General features: G+C 65.7%; 1 protein-coding gene across 1 annotated transcript; it reads right to left on the bottom strand.

The window, feature by feature from the left end:
- Positions 1–393: 393 nt before the first annotated feature.
- Positions 394–24,617, bottom strand: PIEZO1 (piezo type mechanosensitive ion channel component 1). The gene is given in 54 exon segments (XM_055818664.1): positions 394–714; positions 813–1,011; positions 1,124–1,203; positions 1,274–1,396; positions 1,493–1,518; positions 1,520–1,666; positions 1,806–1,898; positions 1,988–2,170; positions 2,172–2,177; positions 2,281–2,428; positions 2,506–2,664; positions 2,800–3,014; positions 3,105–3,252; positions 3,335–3,452; positions 3,589–3,883; positions 4,147–4,335; positions 4,410–4,668; positions 4,746–4,830; positions 4,833–4,905; positions 5,000–5,125; positions 5,209–5,381; positions 5,505–5,585; positions 5,911–6,004; positions 6,077–6,180; positions 6,641–6,712; positions 6,913–7,001; positions 7,140–7,229; positions 7,310–7,478; positions 7,579–7,675; positions 7,832–8,075; positions 8,669–8,822; positions 9,360–9,464; positions 9,592–9,796; positions 9,877–10,077; positions 10,179–10,304; positions 10,429–10,605; positions 10,680–10,837; positions 11,332–11,420; positions 11,496–11,675; positions 11,873–12,021; positions 12,098–12,276; positions 12,429–12,540; positions 12,614–12,874; positions 12,961–13,052; positions 13,137–13,221; positions 13,321–13,413; positions 13,602–13,767; positions 13,991–14,204; positions 14,365–14,503; positions 15,500–15,662; positions 15,755–15,797; positions 16,176–16,298; positions 17,510–17,605; positions 24,312–24,617. Coding segments are annotated over 54 exon segments (7,509 nt in total). The 5' UTR covers positions 24,376–24,617; the 3' UTR covers positions 394–464.
- Between the last annotated feature and the right edge of the window lie 94 nt (positions 24,618–24,711).

Raw genomic sequence — 24,711 nt, 5'->3', positions numbered from 1 at the left:
GCTGGGGGCTGCCAGCCCCGCCCCCCGGCCCCAGCTTGAGGGGTGGCCACGACCCAGGGCCCCCCATCCTGGGCTGGAGAGCTATTGCTTCGGAGTTCAACCTGGTTCTGGAGCGGGGCTGGGGAGAGCAGGGAGGGGGAATGGCCCGGCTCCTGACCCCTCCAGCACCCAGGGGGTGCCCAGTGGGTGGGGTGGAGGGGCCAGCTCCTGTCCCCCCCCTCCCTGGGAAGGCACAACATGGTCTCCACAGCTCGGACGGCTTCAAAGCAACGTAAGAAAAACATCCTCCCTAAAAGCGAGCGCCGAGAACCCTGCATCCCACTGCCTCCCCGGCAGGATGCAGCCCCAGCTCGGGGGGGGGGGGGGGGGGGGGGGGGGGGGGGGGCGGGGGGGGGGGGGCTGTTTTAAGGCATTGGCGGTGATGTCCCTGGGAGCTGGGGGGGGGGCGTCAGAGCCCCTTCCCCTTACTCCTTCTCCCGCGTCCACTTGATCATGGTCTCGGGGGAGCGGTAGAGGAAGATGAGCTTGGCGTAGAGCTCCTCCTCCAGCTCCAGCTCACCCGTCTCCCGCACCAGAAAGATGTCCTGGCACAGCTTCAGGATGCGGTCCACACAGGGCAGCTCCTCGAACATGATGGAGTGCGAGATCTCGCTGAAGAAACCCCGCACAAACTTCCCGATCACCAGCACGATGGAGACGTACAGCCCCATGATCCTGCAAGGGGGGGACACACACAGGTTCTGGCATCCTGTATCCCACCACCCCACACTTTGCACCCCTTTTGGGGTGGTCGGGTGCCCAACTCCACATACCCGTAGCCAGCCAAGAAACCCAGGCTGGGGGGGCTGACTTTATCGTTGAAGATGACCATGGGGAGGATGTTGCCATCACGAGGGGGGGCCTCTTTCAGCCGCACCACCCACCACTCCAAGAAGCTGTCACCTCCTCGGCCGGCACCCGCACGCTCCCGTTTCAGCTGCACCTCCACATCCAGGTAGCTGTCCTCCCCATCTGCCGGAGGGGGTGGCACCATCAGGACACAACACAGCTCTTGATGTGCCCCCAACACCTTTTTTTTTTTTTTTTTTTTTTTTTAGGACGGGGGGCACACAGTGGGACTCACCTGGCAGCAGCTGCTTGACGGGGTTGGCTTCAGGGCCATTGGGTGCCCGGATGTATTTGGGGAAGAGTTTGGGCACTTGCCTGCAAGAGAGTGGGGTGAGCCGGGGGGGGGCACCGAGCACGGGAGTCCAGCCCCCCCGGGGACACTCACACAGGCGCGTCGCGGGTGCCCTGCAGCAGCTGGGCCAGCTCCATGCGCTGGGGCGCGCCGGGCTGCAGGTCGGTGGTGTGCTTGTCGAAGGTGTGCTCCACCGTGCCCCCCTTGCCCAGGTCCCTGTGGGCACAGAGGGCAGCAGAAGCTGAGTTGTGTGCACGGCGGGGGTGCAGACAGGGCTTCCTCCCCCCCCCCCCCCCCCAGTGCTGGCTGTACCTCTGGAAGGTCCAGGTGAGGCGGAGGGGTGATGTCGGATGAGCCGTTCTGCAGCTCCCGCCGCATCTGCTCCCGGCTGGGGGGGCTGATGCTCCAGAGCGAGCCCGAGCTGCCCTCGATGCGGGCCGTCACAATGTCCTCGTAGCCGTACAGTGTGATGAACTGCATGGCCACCTGGCGCCGGGGGTGGGGGGCACAGCTCAGCCCCCACCCAAGGATACCCCCATGCAGGGGGCACCCCTGGATGTGCCAGCCCCCCTCCCTGGGCACCCAGTGGGATGGAGCAGGGGGGTTTGGGGTGGGCAGGATTTACCGGTTGCCTTTCAAACTGGTTGGTGAGGGCTTCATAGTCCTGGGGGGTGAAGGGCTGGATGGATTGCTGCTGGGCACTCATGGTGAACAGTGGCTGCGGGGGGGACAGGGTGCCATCAAGTCAGGCAGGGGACCCCATCACCCAGACCAGGCACCCCAGCACCCCACCCCCTGCATCCTCACCTCATACCCCCCCAGCTTGAGGGTGACGGTGACGTCGATGGGGTGGTTCACAACGCCCACCACGGAGCGCACCAGCGACATGAAGAGCAGCGGGAACCAGATGATGGCCACCAGGAAGAGGATGATGAGGCCCCCCATGCCATACTTCACAATCTTCTTCTTCTTCTGCCCCTTGGGCTGGGGGGTATTTCTGGGCAGGGGAGGAGACAGCATGCAGTGCCAGGAGGGCTCAGGGGGACCCCCAGCAACAAGGGGCTTATTGGGGAGCCCCTCCCAGCACGGCGGGGATGTACCTTCTCCGTCTCACGGCTGCACTTGATGATGAAGATGTTGGCGTAGATGTCCTCCACGCACATCCAGTTGGAGAGGGACAGCGTGGTGTCTGTCCAGACCCAGTCCATGACAGCCCTCAGTTCCACCAAGAAGGGCACGAGGCGAAACCTGAGGGGCACATGGGGAGAGAGGACTGGTACAGCACCCTCTGGGCACCCGGGGGTTTGTGTGGCCCCGTGCCGTACCCCTGGAAGAGGAAGAGGTTGAGGTGGTTGTATTTCTTGGTGAGGAAGTTGCCCAGGATGCGGGTAGGGTAGCCGCAGCGGATCTGGTAGGCTGACAGCGAGAAGTAGATGCACTTCACAAAGTACCACAGCTGGGCCACCGTGTTGAGGCTGAACAACCTGTGGGAGGGAGATGTCATCCCTCTGGCCACCTGCCTGGCCAGGCTGGGCCACCACATGGGCTTGGGGACACAAAGGTGTCACCCAAGAACCACACCGTGCCCTGGGGAGGCATCTTTGGGGGATGCTCGGTACCTTTCGGTGACGGCTGGCAGGATGAAGAACATCCAGAGGTGGATGCTGAACACCAGGATGACCTGGAAGATGAGCTTGCCCAGCACAGTCTTGCGGAGGTAGAGCGCACGGTCGATGACCATGGTGGTGAACTGGATGAGCAGCATGACCAGGAAGGCCTCCGGCACTTGGTCATCCGACAGCGAGGAGGTGATGTCGGCAGCTGCCGAGTGTTTCTGGGGATGCAGGAGAGGTCAGGACAGAGCCCAGCCCGTCCCTGCGGTGGGAGCTGGCCGGCTGGTGCCCTGCAGGAGGGCTCTGCTCACCCCGAAGGCCCAGAAGCCGAAGACGATGATGATGAAGTCAACCACATCTGCCAGGAACATGAAGGCGTAGACGTCGGTGGCTGCCCGGTGCTGGGTGTGCAGGATGTCCCGGAAGAACCCGCGCACCGGCCGGTACATGTTCTGTGCCCTGGAGGGGACCAACAGAGGGAACGTGTGACCAGGAGCTGCACCCCGCATCCCCCACTCCAACCAGCGCCGTGGGCACTCACATGGTGAGGAAAAAGAGCTTGACCCGCAGCCCAAACGCCTTCAGCTTCCTCTGAGCGTGGCTCTGTTTTGCTTCTTCCTCCTCCTCTTCCTCCTCCTCCTCCTCCTCCTCCCCATCCCCTGTGAGTGAGGTGCAGCATGGGTGACAGGCAGGGTCCTTCAGGGCTGCATCCTGCGTGGCCCCAGCACCCCTCTGCCCTGGGGGACACCAGCCTTGTCCCTTGCCGGGGTGTGAGGGGTGAGAGCTGGTGCTCACCTTCCTCCGGAGCTGCCTCTGGCTGCTTCTTCCCCTGCCGCCTCTTCCTCCTGAAGCGGAGCTGCGTGGCCCCAGCCTCCTCTGCCTGCCCCACGGCATCGCCCTCCAACTCCGGCCCCGCGGCTGCACCCAGTGTCCCTGGCTCTGCCAGCGCCTCCATCCCTTCCTTGTCCACTGCGGGCGGCGGGGATGCTGCTTCCTCCCGCCTCTCCTCCTCTTCCTCATCCTCTACCCGCTCCACCTCTGCCTTCTTCTTGGGGAAGGGGTCCTCCTCGTGGTCCCACAACCCATAGGACTGAGGAGGGCCGTGGTCAGGGGGACGGGGCTCCTGATGTCCCCCATCCCCCATGCACCGCATCCCCCGATCCCGCAGCATCAGCTCCCATTGCATCCCAGGGACCCAACCAGCAATGGGTGCCTGGGGTGGAAACCAAGGCAGAGCCACCAAGCACCCACTGGGTGCTCTCCAGAGCACCCATCACCCCCAGGAGCACGTCCAGCTCCCAGGGGCGCCCACCCAGGCAATGCCCACAGTGGTGCCCGTGCCCCAGGGCTCACCAGCAGCAGGGAGCGATGGAAGAAGAGCGCCAGGAGCTGGATGAGGTCATACTTGATGTACCGGTCAGTCTTCTCCAAGCCCAGGATGCGGGGTGGGAAGAAGGGCTTGCCCTCGTTGCGCACCAGCATGGCGTAGCCATTCCAGGGGAAGAACCCAAACTGGAAGAGGTATTTCACCACCACCATCACCTGCGGAGAAGTTGGGATCAGTGGCAGCTGGGGGCCGGGTGGCATCACCCCCTCCTCAGGCACCCACTGCCCACCTCAGTGAAGATGATGGCGGTCATCCAGAAGCGCTTGCTGGGCCGGGGGATGGAGAGCATGGCCCAGAGGAAGACGAGGATGGGCAGGAAGAGCGAGATGACGGAGGCAGTCACCATGTTGTTGAGGATGATGATGAAGTAGCAGAGCAGCTCGGAGTGGGCAGCCACGCAGCGGTACCCGGCCAGCAGCAGCTTCAGGAACCGGTTGTGGGATTGATAAAACCGCTCCGACTCCTCCAGCTCGGGGAAGTACAGCCGCCTGCAAGGTGTGGGGAGGGGGTGAGCCAGCCCCACTGCCCCCAGCCCCGCCAGCCCCACATCCCCACAGCCCCGTACCTGCTCAGGAGGAGCTCACTGGCTGTCCGGCTGCGGTTCTGGGGAAGGGCCAGGAGCTCCCGAGACCCTGCCACATCCTCCTGGGACCCCAGGGTGTCACCTGCTCCTGGCTGCCAGTGGGAAGCGGGCATCCCACTGGGGTGGGGTAGCTCCTCGGTGCCTGCTGGGGACGGCACAGGGACAGGGGTGAGCTCCCTGCCACCAGCCCCTGCCTGTGGCGCTGCTGGCTGCCCCCCTGGGGGGTATCTATGCACCTGCCTGGAAGCGATGCTGTTCTGGGGGTCTGTACCCCCAGCCCCCTGTGGGCTTGGCTCCTCTGGGGGCTCCTCCGGCGGCAGCAGGTAGAGCTCATCCAGGACCCCGCGGTGCACATCCTCTCCCTGCAGCGGGCAGGTGGTCAGTGCCACCGTGGGGCTGCCACCCCCTCTGCCCTGCCGTGCCCCTGTGTCCCCCCCCGGCTCACCCTGGCCAGCCGCTGTGTGAGGACGTATCTCTCGAGGCGCAGGACGGTGGACATGTCAGCGTGCTCCCGGGTGCAGGCGTCCAGCCACTGGGTCAGCCCGTCCACCATGGCCCGGCACAGCACCCACAGGAACCGCAGGGTGTTCAGCACGCGCTGCACCACGTTGCCCCGCTCTGCCAAGGCAAGAAGAGAGAGGCGGGGTGTGTGTGTGTGTGTGTGTGTGTGTGTGTGTCACTTCATGCCTGCTCAGACCACCCCTAGCATCCCCCTGTGCTGCAATCCTGCTGCCCACCTACCTGAGGCTTCCTCCTCCTCTTCCTCCTGGCCTTCAGCCTCTTCGGGTGCCTGCAACTCTTCCTCTCTCGCTCCGCTGTCCTCTGCACGGGTCAGATTCCCCCAGGAAGGGGTAGCACCAGCTCAGCAGAGGATGGACATCATTTCTGGCCCCACTGGGGCTCTCCTGCTCATCACCCCGTGTGTCCCCTCTCAGCTTCAAAACCAGCATGGGCACCAAAGGAGAGCTGCATGGCTTGTGCCCAAACCCACTGCAGCCATCAGAGAGTCCACACACATGCCAGGAACCCCACTGAGTCAATGCCCCGTTACAGGATGCCGACTGCTGCCAGGGAAAACAGCGGGCACGAGACAGGGCGGTGTCCCCCCCCCGGACCCCAGCCCCATTTTGGGGTGAGCCAGACCCACCTGCAGCGACCTCGGTACCAGGTGGCTCTGGCTGCTGCTGCTCCTGCTGCCGCAGTGCCGTCCTGGTGTTGGTCACCCAGGCCTGGTAGGCGAGCTGCAGGGAGAGGGGGGCTGTGAGTGCCACCGCCAGCGCCCCCAGGCCCCCCAGCCCTGCAGCCATGCTCACCTGGAAGGCACTCTGCCTGCCCGGCCGTGGCTCCTCTGGCACCACCGCCTCCTCCTCCTCCTCACTGTCCGACTCGAAGAGGAAGTATTCCCCTGAATGCAGCACTGCCAGGGTGGCACGGGGTGTCATGGCATGGCCGGCGCCATGGCACAGGGCATCACGGCATGGCTGGCGCCCAGGCCGGCCCTGCTGCCATCTCCCCAGGGCGCCCTAACTGGCACGGCGCTGCTGGCACAGTGCCGAGGACACCCGGGGGGATCCTCACCGTCAGGGTGAACAACCCAACTCCCACGTCACCAAAGCGGGTCCCTCCGGCATCCGTGACAAGCGATGCTGGTAACCCCAACCCAGCCCAGCACCCCCAGTCCAACGCCCCGTTAGTGCTGGGAAGTGGAGAAGCCCTGGTTAGTGCCCTGCGGCCGAGCACGGGGACAGGGGACATGCAGGGTGTCATCTTGCCAAAAGCACCATCATCGCCACCGCTCCCCGTGGGTGTTAGTGGTCCCCAGCGGAGGGACCTTGCTGAGGGGCTGCGCCCCGTTACGCCCCGTGCCGGGGCAGTACCTGCGGCGTGGTCTAACCATGGCCGCCACCACCGCTCCCTCTGCCGGGAAGGGTCCACCGGGCTGCCGGGCGCTGTGGGACGGCAGATGGGGAGGGGGCTGAGAACGGCTGCACGCGGGGCACCCGCCGCAGGGGCGAGCCGGTGGCGCGGGGAGGGGATTCACCGCAGCTCCGTGGGGCTCCACCGGGACAAGTGTTGGCCATGGGTCGCAGTCACTCTGCTGTGCCCGGAGAGGGGTTGGGGGGGACGGGAGGGACCCCCCAGCTCTCACCTGGCCTGGCCTCATCCTGCCCCTCGCCACCACTGCCGGGCAGCCGCTCCTGGTGGTACTTCTCCTGCTTGGCTCGGATCCGCTCCATCCTGCCGGGCAGAGGCTGCTGTGGAGCCTGCTCCCCCAAACCCCCTGGGGGCACCCCCAGCCACCCCCCAACACAGGGGTGTCCCAAGGTGCTGGTAGCTGCAGAGAGGGTTCCCAGGTACCCCCCAAAACCCACTCACTGCCGTTTCAGCTGGGCCAGCGACTTCTTCTCAGCTTGCCGATGGGAGTGCATGCTCTTCAGGACACTGGCCTTGAACAGTGCGACGCCCCTGCAGGGACAGCGGGAGGGTGAAGGGGGGCACCCCCACACGCCGGCACCCACAGGGACCCTCCAGGACCTCAATCCCACCTGGAAGCCTGCAGGGCAGAGGCTTGGAGGTCCAGCATAACATGTAAGTAGTAGTAGCTGAGGAAGACGCGGCGCTGGAGCAGGAGGAAGAAGAAGCAGATGCTGTCCCAGATGATGCCCGCCTCCTCCACGGGCAGCGAGCAGTCCTGGTCCTTGCCCATCTCCTTGGCTGGCAGGCAGAGGTGCAGGCAGGTCAGGCAGCAGCCCCAACCTGCACCCCCAATCCCACCAGCTCAGGCAGGGCAGACCCCAACAAGCTGGCAACTCACGGTCATAGTAGCCCTTGACGGTGCAGACCAGGCTGAAGAGCTGGATCACCCAGCAGAAGTTGCTCTGCATCTGTTGCACGAAGACGCAGGAGAGGAGCTGCAGGAAGAGAGGGCAGAGTGATGGGCTAGCTTGGGGACAGCGAGATGGGGACAGTGCTGCCACCCATCCCCTCCCCAGGGGATGCCCAGGGGGTGGGTGGCCCAGAGGAGCAGCCCAGGTGCCATTGCCTAGCCAGGGACTAGCAGTCCTCACCGACAGCATGTTTTTGGAGATGATGACGGTGATGTTGTAGAGGATGAGGCAGTCCCAGAGCACGAGGCGAGCCCGTGCTGGTTTGCGCAGCATGGCAGTGCCGAAGAGGAGGAGGTAGAAGCAGGCCAGCAGGTAGCCAAGGCCAAAGAGGCTGATGCGGGTAGCCCCGGTGATGAAGACCACCACCAGGACAAACCAGAAAAGGTAGCGGAAGACCACCACCTTCGCCATGTCCAGGTATGACCTGTGGGATGGGGTCCTCAGAGCAGGGTCCCCATCTCCTCCCAGCACCTATGCTTGCCACCACGCAGGTTTAGGGTGCAGTGAGATGCTACCCCACACACCAGCCAAACCAGCATGGTCCCAGTCCCCAAATCAGCCCCATCCTGGAGACAAAAAGTGCTTTGTCCCAGTCTGTGGGGTCCCAGTGCCCACAGGGGTCCTGCACCATCACCAGGGGTGTCCTGGACCACCACATCTCCTTCCAACACAGTTTCAGGGTGCTCCTGTCCCAGTCTGGGGGCACCATCCTAGTGGCAGGGGGTCCCGTGCCAGCATCAGGGGGCGGGTTTCCCTGCCCCTAAGGGTTCCCAGCACTGGTTGGCTCCCATCCCCATCCTAGAGGATCCTAACCCAGCAGGTCCTACTGCTTGGGGGTCTCATCCTGTCCACATCCCAAGGGGTGTCATTCTGGGGGCCGGGGGGGGAGGGGGGAGGGGGTGTCCCATCTTGTCCATCCCCCAAGGAGTCCCACCCCAGGGGAGGTCCCACCCCCACGGCCCCAGGCACCCCAGCCCACCCCAGCCCCAGCAGTGCCATGCAGCGGCGGGTGCCCACCGGCAGTGGATGAAGTTGGGCGTGGGATTGTGGGGGTCCCGGGCCAGGTCGAGCCGGTCGCTGTTCTCGCCAGCTGCACGCAGCCACTCCTCGGTGCGCTCGGCCTTGAACACCCGCAACTGCTGGGCCGCGCACAGCAGCAGCACGAAGTCATCTGCAGGCATAAGGCTCAGCCCGGGAGGGTGGGGCTCTGGTAGGCCACACCCCTTTCCTCCAAAGGGCGTGGCACCCATCAAGCCCCTCCCAAAAGGGTGGGGCATACCAGGCCACTCCCCCAAGGGAGGCGAGCTTGAGTTTTCCCAAAGGGGGCGTGGCCCCTCGGCCCCTCCCCCTCGGATGTATTTAATTTGGGCTTTTCGCAAGGGGGCGTGGCCTCCCCAGGCTCCTCCCTCTCCGAGTTTCATTGATCTTTTCACAAGGGGGCGTGACCTCTCCATGCTCCTCCCCCTCTGGGTTCCTCCCCTCAGACACTTTATTAAGCTTCCCCCAAACGGGATGTGGTCTCCCCAGGCCCCTCCTCCCCAAAGGGGGTGGGGTTTGACCAAACTCCTCCCACCCCTCCTGCCTGCCTGGGACCCCCATGGCTGGGGTTGGGGGTGCCCCATGGGCAGGGCGGTGCCCGCGGCTGGAGCAGGGAGCCAGGGCACCCAGTGGGTAGGGGGCGGCTGGGGCTGGGGAGGGGGATACTCACTGATGAGGTTGGTGGATTTGGGGGGCACGAAGAAGTCGGGCAGGTAGAGCCACTTGATGAGCGCCGAGTTAATGGGGAGGGCCCGGCTCCAGCGCCATGGATAGTCTGGGGGGCAGCGGGCACACTGCATGCCAGCCCCCAGCCCCGAGCCAGGGCAGGCAGCCTGCCCGCACACGGACCCCCACTGCACTGACCTGTGCGAAGGCCAGGTGCCCCCAGCCCTGCCCCTTACCCACGCAGAGAGCGGGCGGCATGCCCACGCACAGCAGGTACTGGTAGAGGAGGAAGACGACGAGGAAGAGGCAGTACTTGGGCCAGAGGCGGGCGATGGCCGCCCGCCGGCGCCGTGTCAGGATGACGACCAGCCAGCAGCCGTGCAGGATGACCATGAAGTTCATTCGCTGCCCGATCACATTCACCGTCATCAGGAAGCAGATCTGGGGCGGGGGGGATGCAGAGGCTCAGCCCCGGGGTGCTGGGAGTGGTAGGACCCCACCCCGCAGCACCTGCTCCCCACCTCCAAGCCAAACTTGTAGTAGAAATAGTTGAGGAAGTATTTGGCACAGCTGCCGAGGCCGTGGTCGAGGTGCTCACGGGAGATGTCCTCAAAGATGGTCTCTGTGACGGGGGCCACCAGCTGCTCCTGCTTGCGGTAGTACTCCTGGCGCCGGTACACCACCGCCTCGAACACCAGCAGCAGCAGCACCAGGAGGTGGTTCTGGGGGCAGGGAGGGTGGGGGGGATGCTCAGGACCATGGCATGCCACCGAGCATCCCCCTGACACGGTGCTCTCCACAGATAGGGTGTCCTCATGCCCACCTGGATGTAGCCCAGGTTGGGGTAGCCCTTGCGGATGCCGAACCAGTTGGCAGGGTCCACAGGGCCGCGGTACAGCGTGGAGTTGCCCAGCTCCTCTGGGCTCAGGTTGGTGCCATTTTGCTGGGGCTGCAAAGAGGAGCACCACCAGGCGTCAGCACCCCTCGCCCCTGCCACCAGACCCCCCCTCCAGCCAGGGAACCCACAAGCATCCCAAGAACCAGGCGTGCCCCTGGCACGGCCGCCCAGGCACCTGGGTGCAGTTGCTGGAGTACTCGTGGGGGTCGACAATCTTGAGCTGGTAGAGCATCTTGCAGACGATGATGATGCAGGTCCAGACGGTGGAGAGGCAGGAGGCCATGTGGCGGAACCGGCAGTAGGGCATGGCGAAGGCCCACAGCAGCACCAGCAAGAAGTTCATCAGTGATACCTGGGGCAGTGGCCACGTCAGCACCCCAGGGTGCCTGGCTGAGCCCCCCCATGCCGGCATCCCAGGGCTGGTACCTCTTGCAGGGCCACCCAGACAGTGTAAAGAGCCACCAGCTTGAGGATGTGGAGCTCCAGTAGACGCCCCACAAAGACCTGCCCACGGGTCAGCTTGTCCGAGAAGGTCCAGCCCAGCACGATCAGGCGCTCCAGCACCAGCCCCCATTTGGTGGGCGCTGCAGGGACATGGACTGTCACGGACACCCCTGCAGCCACTCTGGCTCAGAGGGTACCCCAACCCATCCCTGTATCCTCCCACGCTTGGAGGACACCCCAATCCATTCCCACAACCTTCCAGCCTTGGAGGACACCCTAATCCATCCCTGTACACTCCCAGGCCTTTCCTGGATCAGAGGACATCCCAATGCATCCTCAGACCCTCCCAGACCTGGAGGACACCCCAATCCACCATCCCTGCAGCTGTTCCCAGCCCCTTCCTGGCTCAGAGGACACCCCAACCCATACTCATCCCCACCTAGCCTTGGAGGACACCCCAAATTCATCCCTGCACCCATTCCCAGCCCCTTCCTGGCTCAGAGGATGCCCGAACCCATCCCTGTACCCTCTCACACTCGGATGACACCCCAAATCCACCCCTGCCTCCCCTCCAGCCCCTTCCCACCTTGGAGGACACCCCATCCAGCCCTGTCCCCCCATCCCTGACTGGTACCCTGTGACACAGTGCTGGAGTCGCCTGTCTCGGCGCTCTCGGCAGCAGGTGCACCCCGCAGCAGCCGGCTCCCATACAGCTCCTCTGGCCTGTGGGGAGGTGGGCTCAGAGCAGGGACGGGGGGCTCGGGGTGCAGGGGTGGTCACCCTGGCACAGGGCTTTACCTGGGGATGGCGCGGGGTGGTGGAGAGGCAGCGGGGATGTGCTCCAGGTCAGTGATGTGCATGAAGGGGCGGTGGAAGTAATGGAGCTGGAGAATGCAGGCCAGGAGGAAGAAGCCTGGGATGAGGGTGCTGGAGAAGAGCTCGGAGACGCTGAACTGCTCCAGGCCCAGGTCGCCCAGCCTGGGCAGGGACAGGAGGGTTAATGTGGGGCCACATCCAGCCCATCCTGCATGGGCATTCAGCCACCACACTGGAGCTCAACCCCCACTCCCCCTGTGCCTCAGTTTCCCCATTCGCAATGCATCCCTTGGCCACGTCCTGGTGCCACCCCGGGGCTGGCAGCAGCAGGGACCCCCCGGCGGGTTGGGGACACTCACTGCTCATTGGTGAGGCCTGTCAGGTTTCTCCAGTACATGGGGAAGTCCTCGAACTGGAAGGTGTAGACAGCGATGAGCACCAGCATGGTGTATGCCACCACCAGCCACCAAAAGCCCTTCAGCACCTTGCGCCACAGGCTGTAGTACACCTGCGGGGACAGGGACATCAGCGGGGCCGCGCCAGCGACGGGGATGGGGACAGGGAGGGGTGCCCGGCCCCCCTACCTGGAAGAGGGTGAGGCAGAGGAGGAAGAGAAACATGTAGACGATCTTGTAGACAACGAGGCGCCCGGCGAAGCTCACCACGATGAACATGCCGGCACAGACGCAGATCCAGTATTTGGCGTAGAAATCCCGCACCAGGTCCCCCAGTGCCTTCAGCACGTCCTGCTGCTGGCTGGGCTCTGCCAGGCAGGGAAGGGGCTGCAGGCAGTCGGGCGGGGGGCACATGTGTCCCCCCCACACCCAGTAGCTGCCTCTCTCCGGGCGCTTGCACCCTGGGGACGTTCAGCCTGGCACAGGGTCCCTCTGAGTGGGTGACACTGGGAGCCCTCACCTGTGTCCGAGATGGTCACCTCCAGGAGCGGGGTGGCTGGGCACCTCCTCGTTAGCAGCTTCTCCTTAACGAACTGCCGCAGCAGCAGCCAGAAGGTGAGGGTGAGCAGGAGCTGTGGGGACAGGCGGTGAGCAGGGACAGCTGGGTGCTGGCAGGGACGGGGACAGGGACAGCACCGGGCTTACCTTAGCCCCCAGGTCCAAGCAGGGATATTTGGGGCGCACCAGCCCCAGCTGCTCAAGGCTCATGAAGCCGACACGGGTGGGCAGCTCGGGGGCCAGGTCCATGCACCAGACGTACTGCAGGCTGCAGAGAGCGATGCCGTAGAGGAGGAGGAAGGGCGAGCAGAGCATGGCAAAGTGATGCCGGCTGCGCACCGTCCAGATGAGGCATGCCCAGAGCAGCAGCACGAAGGTCAGCCAGCTGTGGTAGGTGATGCTCCACACCTGCAGGCAGGTGGGATGTGGCTGCTCGCCCGGGCTCAGGCTGGGAGGTGGCCCTTCCGTGCCCATCCCCCTCCCCAGCCCCTTACCATCATGGCGATGAGGGCGCAGACATAACTCTGGTTCATGATGACGTGGCCCAGGGTGTGCAGGGGCAGCCGCTCCGTTGGACGCCTCCTGCCTGGCCACGGGGAAGGGGACCGTGAGCCACCCCCTGGGCCATGGGCAGGGCTTGGGCAGGGGGAGGTGGTGAGGACGGGCTTACCCGGCTGTGGCAAGTTGCCCATGACGTGGACAGTGCAGTTCTCAGTGTCGCTGCCCGGCTTCCCAGTGCTGGAGGACAGCATGGGCTGGGGGGGCAGAAAGGGCTCAGAGCCCACCCTGGCACCCCCAGAGCACCCCATACCTGTTCCCCCATCACCGGGGGGGCACATCCCTCCCAAACCCACCTTGGTGTCTTCAGCTATGCCATCGGAGTTCTTGGGCCAGCTCTCCAGCTCCACCAACTCCCTCGCTGGTGGCTGTGCTGGTGCCACGGTTCTCTGCAAGGGGCAGGAGCCAGCTCAGGGCACACCGCTGCAGCTGCCAGGGGGGGAGGCCTGCTGCAGGCACCCCCCTGACCCCCACCTCCCCTCCACCAGGCACCCCCGGTGCCAGGGCTGCGGCAGTCAGAGCAGCAGGGTGCACTGGGCATCAGCAAGGGGTCCGGCTGTGCCCTGCAGCCCCTCACCCTAGCGTCCAGCCGGCGCAGCTTCACCAGGGTGGCCATGGTGTAGTAGAGCAGGAGCAGGATGCCGGGGTTGGCGTAGACGGGCCAGGGGTGGCCAGTGTTGAGCACCAGGGCGTTGGGCCGGGAGCAGTTGAGGTACAGGACGATGTCCTTGAAGCCGAACACCCTGCAGGGATGGAGCAGCTGGCATTACCCCTGCAACCGGGACCCCCATCATGAGCCAAGGTCCCATCCCGGTGCTGGCACCACACATGGCTTCACTGGGTAGCCTCTGAGCACCCTCCCCGCTGCAGCTGGCAGTGGGATGGGAGCCAAGCAAGGCATCGGGCTGGCCACTCCACCAGGGTGGCACAGGGACCCACGGCACGGCTCCCTCCCCAGGGACTCACCGTGCCCAGATGGTGGGGGGCGGGAAGACCCCCTGGACGAAGGGTGACTGGTAGGCATAGAGACAGACAAGGTGGCCGGCAGCGTAGACGGCGACAAGGATGCAGAGGGTGTTGAAGGCAAGGCGGCTGGCGGGGAGGTGGCAAGCCCACCACGTGCACAGCCCCACGAAGAGCAGATAGTAGACGCTGGAGGAGGCGGAAGGCAGGGTGATCCCTGGGGAGCAGCACCCACAGGCAGTCAGTGCACAGCCGAGCATCCTCCGGCCACGCAGCCCCCAGCCCAGCATCCTGCCCTGGGCCGAGCATTGCCTCTGGCAGTATGGTCACCAAGACACCCCCCAGCGCATCAAATACCCTCCACGTCCCATACCCACCAGCCAAGGCCAGCAGCAGGATGGCCAGGCCCTTCCCAGCCACCCAGAGCAGCCAGTGAGCTGTCACCCGCAGCCTGGTGCTCAGCGGCGTGTTCGTGTCAGCCGTGCCACCGTGCCGCTCCACGTCCTCCTCTTCCCCCTGCCAGGTGAGGAGAGCGTGGCGTGAGCCCCATGGCCTGACCCTGGGCAGCCCACCAGCTCCAGGCTGCTCCAGGCCATGCCTCAGTTTTCCCACTTGAGGGAGAGCATGGGTGGACAGCCGGGGCATCCTGCCCGGTGCTGTGCGGGCGCGCAGCCCGGCACCGGGCCGTGTTTATCTCATTAGCCGCTTGGAAAGCACCTCCGAAAGGCGGCTGTTTTTCTTGGCGCCGGCACCCAGGTTCCCAGCACTGAGCTCTTCTCCAGGCTGCCTCCCGCGCTGGCCCCGCGCTCACGGCAAAGGCGTTCGCATCGGCCGGCACTCCGGTTACAGCCCAGCCGCAGCCGAGCGCCCGCCACGACAGCCCAGACCAGTGCCAAGCACCCCAAAACGGGGCTGAGCCCCGAGAGGTGTCTGCTGAGCTTGGGGGTGCCATCAGCTTGGGGTTGCGTCTGCCCGCGTGATGCCAGTGCCGTGAGCCCAGCACCCCGGTGCCCTGCTGGCACGGCACGGCACCCAGCCCTGCACCCTGTGGGCGAGCTCCAGCTGGGTGCCAGCAGCCCCCCCCCCGACCGCCCTTCCCGAGCCCAGGGGTTTCGGTGTGGCAGTGCCAGCTGGAGCCTGGGGGTGCCCACACCACGCTCCCCTCATCGGGGGCAGCCCCACATCAACCGGTGCTGTGGGGCCGGGCTGTTTGCTGGGGTCCCTACGGCAACGTGGGAGCAAACATGGGCACTGCTCACGGCAGAGTCACCCCAACCCACAGGAGGTGCCGTGGTGATGGCCCAGCCCCTCCACCACCGCCTGCTCAGCCAGGCGGCCAAAACTGCCCCAGCCCGGGTCCCCAGCCACCGGGGACACCTCTCTGACAAGCCCCGATGTGCCAGGCTGCCCTCCCCAGGGAGCAGACCCCCCGCCATGCCCCAGGGAGGCTGGAGGGGCTTGGTGGGACGCTCTGGGTGGGATGCTGCCGATGGCGCCTGGGCTGGCTCTCACCTGCTCAAGGGGCTCCAGGGACTCGGGTCTCCGGCCATGGGCGGCAGCACCTGCCTTGGGGACCAGGCGGCGGCACAGACACAGGCAGAGGGACGAGACCAGCAGGATGCCGACGTCGGGTGCCACGAGACGCACCAAGTTGGGGATGTCGCTCAAGTCCAGCCTGCAGCAGGGAACACGGGGCAGGGAAGGGCTTGGGGGTGCCCCCCACCCACCACTGCCAGCCCCCACCCCACACTGCTGCGATGCCCTTACCTGGTGACCCCGATGTGGCGGGCAAGGACCTCCCAGGTGCTGCCTGTGGGGAAGCAGGGAGGCACTGGGTTTGGCAGACCCCACGTGGGCAGGCTCCGAGCCCACCCAGAGCAGGGGGCTTCCCCATAGGGAGAACGTCCCACCTCATGGGGGCCCTGGATGGGGTCTGCGCCCAGTGCAGCGGCTGCTAAGTGGGCACCCTGGCACAGCACAGCATGCACCAGCGCTGGGATCCCGCAGAGCCCCAGTGGCCCTCCAGCACCCAGCAGGATGGGATCCCCGCACCTGCATGTCACTTGCTTGGGGGTCCAGCCCCAGGGCACTACAGTGAGTGGGTGAAGCCTGGGGGAGCAGAGGTGTGGGAGGGCGAGGGCAGGCACGGGCACCCCTGCGGCAGCCTGCCCTGGTGCCCTGTACTCACAGCTGGGCCCCAGCAGCTGATCCAGGACGGGCAGCGTGTACAGGCATATCTGGAAAACGAAGTGGGCGAGGAGGAAGAGGATGCTGGTGCCCAGCAGAGCTTTGAGGAGGCAGCTGGTGTGACCTGTGAGACACGGGCAACCCATTACCTATTGACCAAGGTGGCCCTGGGGAGAACGAGCATCCCCAGCGGGGACCTAGCACCCTTGGGAAGAGCTGGGAAGGGGTGCACTGAAACTGTGCCCAGAGATGCGAGGGGTCTTCCCCAGGGACAGGGTCCCACCAGGACTTTGCACGTCTCACCATGCACCCAGCACAGCCTAAGAGCATCCTTTCTACTGCATTACTGGGGAAACCGAGACACAGGGCAATGCAGGGAGCCAGAGCCCCAGCACCACACTCCCTCCCGTCGCCCCTGCAGCACCTTCCAACCCAGCTGGCATCAGGCGCTTCCCTGGTCCCACCGTATGGGGACTGGCATCGGGACACAGCTCACAGCCCCATCCCGATCCCTGGTGGAATGTCCTGGAGGGGGACTGTGGGTGGCTGCTAAGGGGTCCCCCACACCGTGAGCTCCGTCAGATCTTCCACCAGCTGCAGCTGTGCCCCCATCCCACCCGGCTCCCTGGGCCATGCGCCCATTTTCCCAGCCATGGGACAGGCAGCGAGCCCACCACAGCTGCACACCGGCCGGGGGGTGGCCCTGGGCCAAAAAATTTCCCTCCACTTGTTTTTTCCTGTAAATCCGCATGAAGGCTCTCAGCAGCACCCGGGCTGCGGGGCCGTGCGAGCCCATGAAATATTCAGAGGGCAAAGCTTTTAGCTGCAGCCATGCCAGGCGCTGCTGGCTTGTGCTACAGCACGGCTCAGCGTGGCACTGAGGGCAGACAGACAGCGGGGGCTATGACACCCCCTGCCCCGCACAGGGGCATGTCCCATGCACCCGCTGCCGGGGACATGCTCCCATGCACCCACCACGGGCGACGCATCCCCCGTGCCCCCCACACACGTGCCCGGGCAGGGTGGGGGGGCTGCTTGTGGTCCATCCCTGCCCACCTGGCAGGCACAGCCTGGCCCTGAGGTTTCTGGTTAATGAGGCTGGGGCTCAAAACTGGCCGTTTTGGAGCAGGAGGCCTATTAATAGCCACACTGGGCTATAATTAACAGAGCAACACTGCCACGCGGAGCCACGCTGCTCAGCCGGGGGGAAACCGCAGGGGAAGGAGGGCAGGTACCCACTGCAGCATGGCTGGCAGCCCCTGCGCTGCCCACCTCCCCCAGGCAGAGCTGCCCACCCTGCTGCCCACCCCCCGCACCCCAGGCTGAGCCCCTTACCTCTGGCAGAGTGCTGGGTGGGCCCCGAGAACCAGGGCAGGAGCAGCAGGAAGAGCAGGTACACCAGGGAGAGGACGTTGAAGCGGAAGAGGCAGGCTGTGGGCACAGGTACGGGCAGCATCAGCACCAGGGATGCAGCACCGGGAGGGTGCTGCACCCCACTAGGCTCCTGGCTACATTCCCTCCCACCCTGGGGATCCCCAAAACAAGAGGCACCCCAAAATGATGGGTAGTCCTGGGTGGGGGCTCAAGCCCCCCATAAGACACCGGTGGGAGGAGGGACACAGGCAGGAGCCTGGGCTGGGTCAGTCCCAGTGACCCACACAGGGAGGGGACACACTGCCAGACATGTGGGGTGACAGGGGGACGAGAGCCATGAGCAGAACCTGCTGCATTTGCACATCACTCCTGCAAGCCCACGCCACGGTTCGCAGGGAGCCTCGCAGCTGGGCTGGGACCCCCACCCACGGCCACCCCGGGGCTGGCACAGCCCCTCACCTGCACCCAGCCCCGGCACGGGCGCGCCACCAGCTCACCACCTTCCCTCTCGCTTATTTTTAGACCTAAATTACAGCTTGTTTGCAGGCGGGAAACCGTATGAGGAGCTGGGAAGGGAGCTGGGATGAGCCAGCACCCGGTGGAGCTGCCACCAGCGGGGACAGAGACCGAAGGCTGGGACATCCCAGGGCAGCTGCCGCCGTGCCTGGGGACGCACGGGACGTGGCGTTCCCATCGGCTGCACGCACACGCCAGGCGAGCGGTGACAGACACCACCACATGGAGCAGTTCGAGCTGGGACCAGCCACGGGACAGACCTGTGGCTGCCCAGCCATGAGGCCACGGTGATGGGCACGGCCACTTCGAGGCACCCGCCGGCCCAGCGGAGAGGAAGGGAGTCACGGGGAGGGGGGCTGTGCACCGCAGCAGCTTCGCTTTCAACTGAGCCCCTGTCCCAGGGTGTCCCCCCATCCTCTCCCCTGCAAACCAGAGGAATCTTTCCCAGTGTCACCCCCCAGCAGGCTGGCAGGACCTCACTTTGGGTATCCCTCCAGGGTGGGGGACCCCACTCTGGGTAGGTGACATTCCCCCGGAGCAGCCCAGGGAGGGGACAGCCCCAGTGTTGGGGACCTCAGCTTTGTGTAGCCAGGGGACCTGCTCCCCTTGGCACCCCACTTGGGAATAGGGAGAGGCAGTGGGGGCCGAGAGGGCAGCCCCCGGCCCCATGGGGCTGGGGGGGCCGAGGCGAGGGGCAGGCCAAGCGCCAGGAGACGTGCTCAGCACCACCAGCCCGGCACAGCCCTTCCTGTGTTTACAAGGCTTCAATGGGACGGCACATCCTGGGGCAAGGGACAACGCAGTGGAGGGGGACACTGCGCCGCCCCCCATGAGCAGCCCAGCACCCCAGGGTGTCCCTGGAGGGTGCGGGGCTGACGGGAGAGGAGGCACCTGGAACGCACCCAGCAGCCCAGGCCACATCCCACGTGGCACCTGTCGGGGCTAAAGCTGGTCCCACACCAGGGTCCCCAGCTGGCTCCCCACCCCGGGCAGCGCAGGCAGCCCCCACACACGAGGGGGGGGGGGCAACAGGGTGCCCAGGGTGGGGGGACTGGGACCACCATCCCACCAGCCGCCCTTCCGCGGTGACCCCAGGACGTGTCACCTCCCCACTGCCGAGGGTTGCTGGCTACATTTCGGCAAACCATGATCTCATGGAGCAAATATTCTCCTTCCCGCCAGCGGTGACGGGGCTGAGAGGAGCCTTCCCAGCACGGGGGCGAGCCACTGCTCTGGCTTTTGTGGGAGCCAACCAGCCCCCCGGCAGCCACCGGCACCCTCCACCCCAGCACCGACCCCACCGCTGCACCAGGGCAGCATCCTTTGGGTGAACCAGCCATGGCTACCCTGTGGGTGCTGGTGGCACGGAGGGGACTGGCTGTGCCAGAGCTCCACCAGCATCGCCCACCTGGGGTCTGCCCAAGAGCTGCGAGGAGGACAGGAATCATGGCCACTGCGGGGAGACCCACCAGCATCGCTGGGCACACACACGCTGCAGGGAGCACCCGTGCCCAAAGCAACAGTGTGACCCATGTCACTGGCACCTGGGACTGGGGACGTCACTCCCGGGCAGGGGCCAGCACAAAGCAGGCACCTCGGTGGCAGTGTCCTGGGGTCACCTGTGGCACCAGGAAGGGCTGGCAGCAGCTGCCTGCAAATGCAGGGCACCCCACTGCGCCCTGGGGCTGAAAACCGGCACCCATGGGACCCCTTGGCTGATGGTTCCCCCTCTGCTCCAGCTCGAGGCATCACCAGGAAAGCTCCCGGCAGGGTGGCCAGTGCTTGCCAGCTTCAACCAGCTTTTAAGGGATAACGAAGGAAAAAAAAAAAAAAACCCAAACCAAAAAAACCACATTAAAAAGATGCTTATGGTGTGCTGGGCAGGCAACAGCCCACCGGCATGGCGCAGCCCACGATGCCCAGCTTTGCACCCACACCTCCTCGGCAGGGCCGGCTGCACCGGGGCGTGCCGTGGTGCCAGCCTGCGTGGGTGCTCTGTCCTGCACAGTCGGAGGAAACCGGTTCCCCACAGTGCTGACAGCAGGAAAAGTGCCGGGAGAAAAACCAGTTTGGCATGTGGGGAGTGTGATGGTGGGGAGAGCAGCCCCGCAGCAAAACCCACCTGCCCGCACCCATCCTCCCGGTGAGGAGCCAGGTGGGTGCAGCACCGTGGCACCCACCGTCCCCCACCCTGCGCAAGCAGCACCCATCACCCACGACACCCCACGGTTTCACCTCTGCCACACACACAGGGCAGGATCTGGCCTGTGCTGAGCATCCCCCTTGCACCCCCAGCAAGGTTACCCTGGACCCTAACCCAGACCCCCCTGCTGAGCCCCGGGAGCAGCCGGATCAGCTCCCACGCTGCCAGGAGTTCACCGCCACCGCGGCCGCTGCTGGCAACCAGAGGCAAGTGAAATATTAACGACGTTAATGTGCCGGGAGGAGGATAAATTGCAGCGCCAGGGAGCTGGGCGAGATGTGTTGGGTTCCCTTCGCAGCAACCCATAATCTCCCCTTGAGGTCCCCCCGTGGGAGGGGATGGAGGCCAGCGGGGACCCGGGGGAGGGCAGGGACCCAGCGGTGAGGTGTGGGCAGCCGGGGAGAGCTGGCATTGGGGTCTCTCCCACCATAATCACACCGGGAAAGAGCAGCTGTGGGAGAGGATTGGGTGCTTGGTTTGCAGGGAGGGGGCTGTGCCAGACCCATCCCGTGCCCAGCCAGCTCCCAGGGACGGACCCATACCCAACAGCAGGGGGGCAGGGGGCTCCCCGGACCCTGCCAGTGATGGGGAGCCCCACACGCCAGCCCCACGGCACCAGCCCGCCTGTGCCCACACATGGCCCATACACCAATTGGCACCCGCGCAGCTGCTGGCTCTGTGGGGACCTGCGGCCGCTCAGGATTAATTAGAAGAGCTCTTTAATTCCCTGCCCGCCCTGCTGCTCTCACACAGGCCCGTTACCTGCTGCTGGAAGTGGGCAGCTCTGCCAGTCTGCTTCCCTGCAGCCCAGTCCTGCCTCCCCCCTAACCGGCCCCAGCTGGGGTCCCAGGGTGACCCAGACAGGCTCCCCAGGGTGGCACTTTGCACCCGGGACCCTGCGCTCTGCATCCACTGGCTGTAAACCAGAGGCAGGCTGACGAACCTCGGCCACAGAGGTTCTCCCCACGCCAAAAATCCGGTCAGCCCCAAAGCAGCCAGCCACTGGGTCGGCAGAGCCAGCCGCCGGCGTGTTCCCAGCCCCGGCTCCTCTTTCCGGGAAGAGGGAGCAGCCCCACTGGTTCACCCGCCATATCCTGTTTTTGTGGAAAGTTAATCCTGCTCCTGCCAGCCCCCAGCCCTGCTCCCCAGGGATGCCGCAGGAGCTGCCCCAGGAGGGCACTGGGCTGGGTGCCAGCGTGTGCCACGGCTGCAGCCTGGGAAACCCCAGCAGCCAGCCAGCGACGGGACAGGGAACACACGGGACAGGGAACCCAGCGGCTGTGGGGCAGCTGCTCGCTGCCACTCCAGTGCCTGGGGACACCCCCTTTCCCAGCACCCACAGCCCGGGAGCTGCAGCCCCTACACCGTGCACGCACTGGGATGGGGGCCAGCACTGGGATGGCACAGCCCGTGCCAAGGGACTGGAGCAGCCCTTGGGACCTCCAGAGCCATGGGCTCAGCACCAGCATGCCTGTGCCTATCTCCCGCTTGCACACCCGCCTGCGCACCAGGACTCACATCCCCATCACACGCAGACATCCCCAGATCCACCATAATATTCCCATGACAGTGGCTGCCATACAGTAGCGCTAAGGAGTGTCCAAACACAGACACACACATCCCCCTCCTCACCAAGTGGGGACCCACTGCACCCCCAGGGAGCCCCCACAGCATCACCCACCTCAGTGGGGCTTTGCAAAAGGCTCAGTCCTGGGGAGATGGGCACCACTGCCCAGGCAGGCTGCCGGCAGCCGGCCCGGTGCCTCCCATCCCCCTGTGTGCCTGGGGAGGAAACAGCAGTTATTGCTCTTGGAGACAGCGGTGGCTTTTTTTTTTTTTTAATTTTTCTTCTTTTTTTTTTTTCCCTCCTCTTTTTTATTTCCCTTCATTTTATAAAAAGCACCTGACCGCAGGAGGCAGCTGGCTGCAGCCCACATGCCTACCAGCACCCAGCTGGGTAGCAGCCCCCTGTGGCACCCAGGACCCCTCAGGGACCCCCTGGCACCCCATCACCTTCTGGCCAGGCAGGGGGGCTCATCCAAGAGGGGCCATGTCCTCACCTCACCTCGAGTCAGGCCTTGCGATTTGGGAGGCACCACAGCCCAGGGAGGGGGGCTGCCACCCTCACCCATCACTTATGCCTGAGCACCAAGGAGCCACCAGAGCTGTAAGCCAGAACCATCACCCAGCCCGGGTGTCTCGGCACAGAGCTGCCTGGTCCCCCCACACATGGGGTGCATGCTGCTGGGAAGGCACAGCAGGCCCCCGTCGGCTCCGTGCACCCCAATATCCCCAGCACGCAGGATGGAGCCGAGACATCTCCCTGCGCAGGGTGGGGATACGTCCCGTGGCACGGCTGGGAGCTGCATTGCAGGGATCCATGCCTGTACCAGCCATGGGAACGGGGGCTGCCCCAAGCAGAGCCATGGGACACACAGCTCCTGCACCTCCACTGGCCTGGAGCTGGCCGGGAGCCGCCAGGAAACATCCTCCGGACGTTTGGGAAGAGCCTAACTGCTGGGGAAGGAAGTGCTGCAGGCGGGTCGTGCTCCGGGGCTCTTCCTCCCCCCCCAGGTGCAGCAGGACGAGCCACATGCCCCTGTGCCTCAGTTTCCCCTCTTGGCGCAGGTGCGAGGCCCCAGGCCCCCACCGAGTCACCCCCACGGCTATTTGGACAAGCGGCTGGAGCAGAAGGGAGCCGCTCCTCCAGGGCAGGTGGGGCCCCAAATTTAAACAAGCCACCTACGAGCTCACCGGGGGGAACGCCAATGCCACCAGCATCACCGGCAGCGGAAGACGGCACATCCCCAGCACAACATCCCAAACCGGAGCAGGGCAAGTATGCCAGCAAGCCTGGCACAATTTGGAGCCAAATCGGCAAAATTGGGGCAAACGGGCCCCATGCGCGAGGCCGCGCCCAGAGGCCACGTGTCGCCCCGTGCACCCACGGGATGCACCCAGCAGCTCCCGCGCCCCGGAGCGGCGGTGTCACCCCACCGGCTGGGAGGCCTTGTGCAAGCAGCACCCGGCCACCTTCCCTTCCCAGCCCCGCTCGTAGGCAGGGTTATAATTAACCTCCTCACATCCTGCGCGATGCACTGAGTCACTCCTCGAGCAAACCAGAGCAAATAAAGAAGCTTTTTCAACAGTCACCAACTTCCCCTGCCAGCGAGGCTCACCCCGTGCCGGTGGCATGGCCAGCACCGTGCACCCCAAAATGCAGCCGGGACAGGGGCTGCTTGACTGGACACTGCTCCGGTTGGGCGCACACCCCTTCTCCGGGTGACGCTAGCCCAAAAGCCGTGCCACCACGCACGGGTCCTGCGAGCCCAGCGGCAGCCAGACCCTGCCTGTGCCCGGGCACAAGGAACCCGTTGAACAATCCTGTTTATGGAGACGGGTTTTTTTCCTTCGCGTCTATAGGTAAACGGGGAGCCCCGAACAGGCTCCCCTGAGCAGCCGGGGTTCAAAGAGCTGATTCTTGTTCGGCGCGTCCCAGGACACGGGTATTTTCCAGGCCGGTAGCCAGAGGGTTGCCTTGGTGGGTGGCGCATCTGCCTTCAAAGGCCAGCGTTGCTTAAAGCGGGCAGGGAGCAGCCTGGGAGCCACGGCCCTGCAGAGGCTCTGCAGCCCGGCTGGGTGCCCCCGCTCCCGGCGGCGGCGTGGTACCCGGGCACGGGCCGCGATAGGTGCCAGCCACCCCCCGAGCATCACCCATCCCCGCTGCCCCAGCGCCCTCCACACGCCCACCCTGAAACGGGCAGAGTGGCGAGCGGGGCGACAAACCGGACGGTTCTGGCCCTCAGCGGCCCCCGGGTGCCCGGTGCTGGGGGTGCCCGCACCCGGCCCGCAGGCGCCGCAGCGCTCCCCGGGAGCGGGCTCGGTCCCGCGTGGGGCTGGGGGAAGGGGGGGCCGCCACAGCCGCGCGTCCCGCCCGCCTCCCTCGGGTGGAAAGCACCGCGACCCGGCTCACGCGTGGAGGGGGAACACCGCACGCACCCCAAAGCCCTCCCGAAGCCCCCGGGCCAGTGCGGCCGCACTCACCGGCGAGCAGGGCGAGCGGCAGCAGCAGCCAGTACAGCCCCGCGCACAGCGCCCGCCGCTCCATCCCTTCAGGCGGCGGGGGGGGGCCGGCCCATGCCCCGCCGAGCCCCGCCGAGCCGAGCCGTTCCGCCCCGCCGGGGCTGGGCAGGCCCCGCTGGCCGGTCCCGCAGCGCAGCGAAGGGACGCGCTTTCCCCCACCCCGCTCCCGCCGCCTTTATAAGCGGCGCCGCCCGCCCCCCTCGGCGGGCTGGCTCGGCACGGCTCTGCCCGGCACGGCTCGGCTGCGCTCTGCCCGGCACGGCACGGCCCGGCACGGCCCGCCCCGCCTAGCGCCGCCCGCCGGCACTGCAGCCCCGCCACTGCTGCCACGAGTTGGCCGGTCTCAGCCCCGACGGCAGCG

Source organism: Falco peregrinus, chromosome 14, assembly GCF_023634155.1.
Source record: "Falco peregrinus isolate bFalPer1 chromosome 14, bFalPer1.pri, whole genome shotgun sequence".
NCBI classification, from domain to species: Eukaryota; Metazoa; Chordata; class Aves; order Falconiformes; family Falconidae; genus Falco; species Falco peregrinus.
This window is presented reverse-complemented; position numbering and strand designations above follow the sequence as displayed.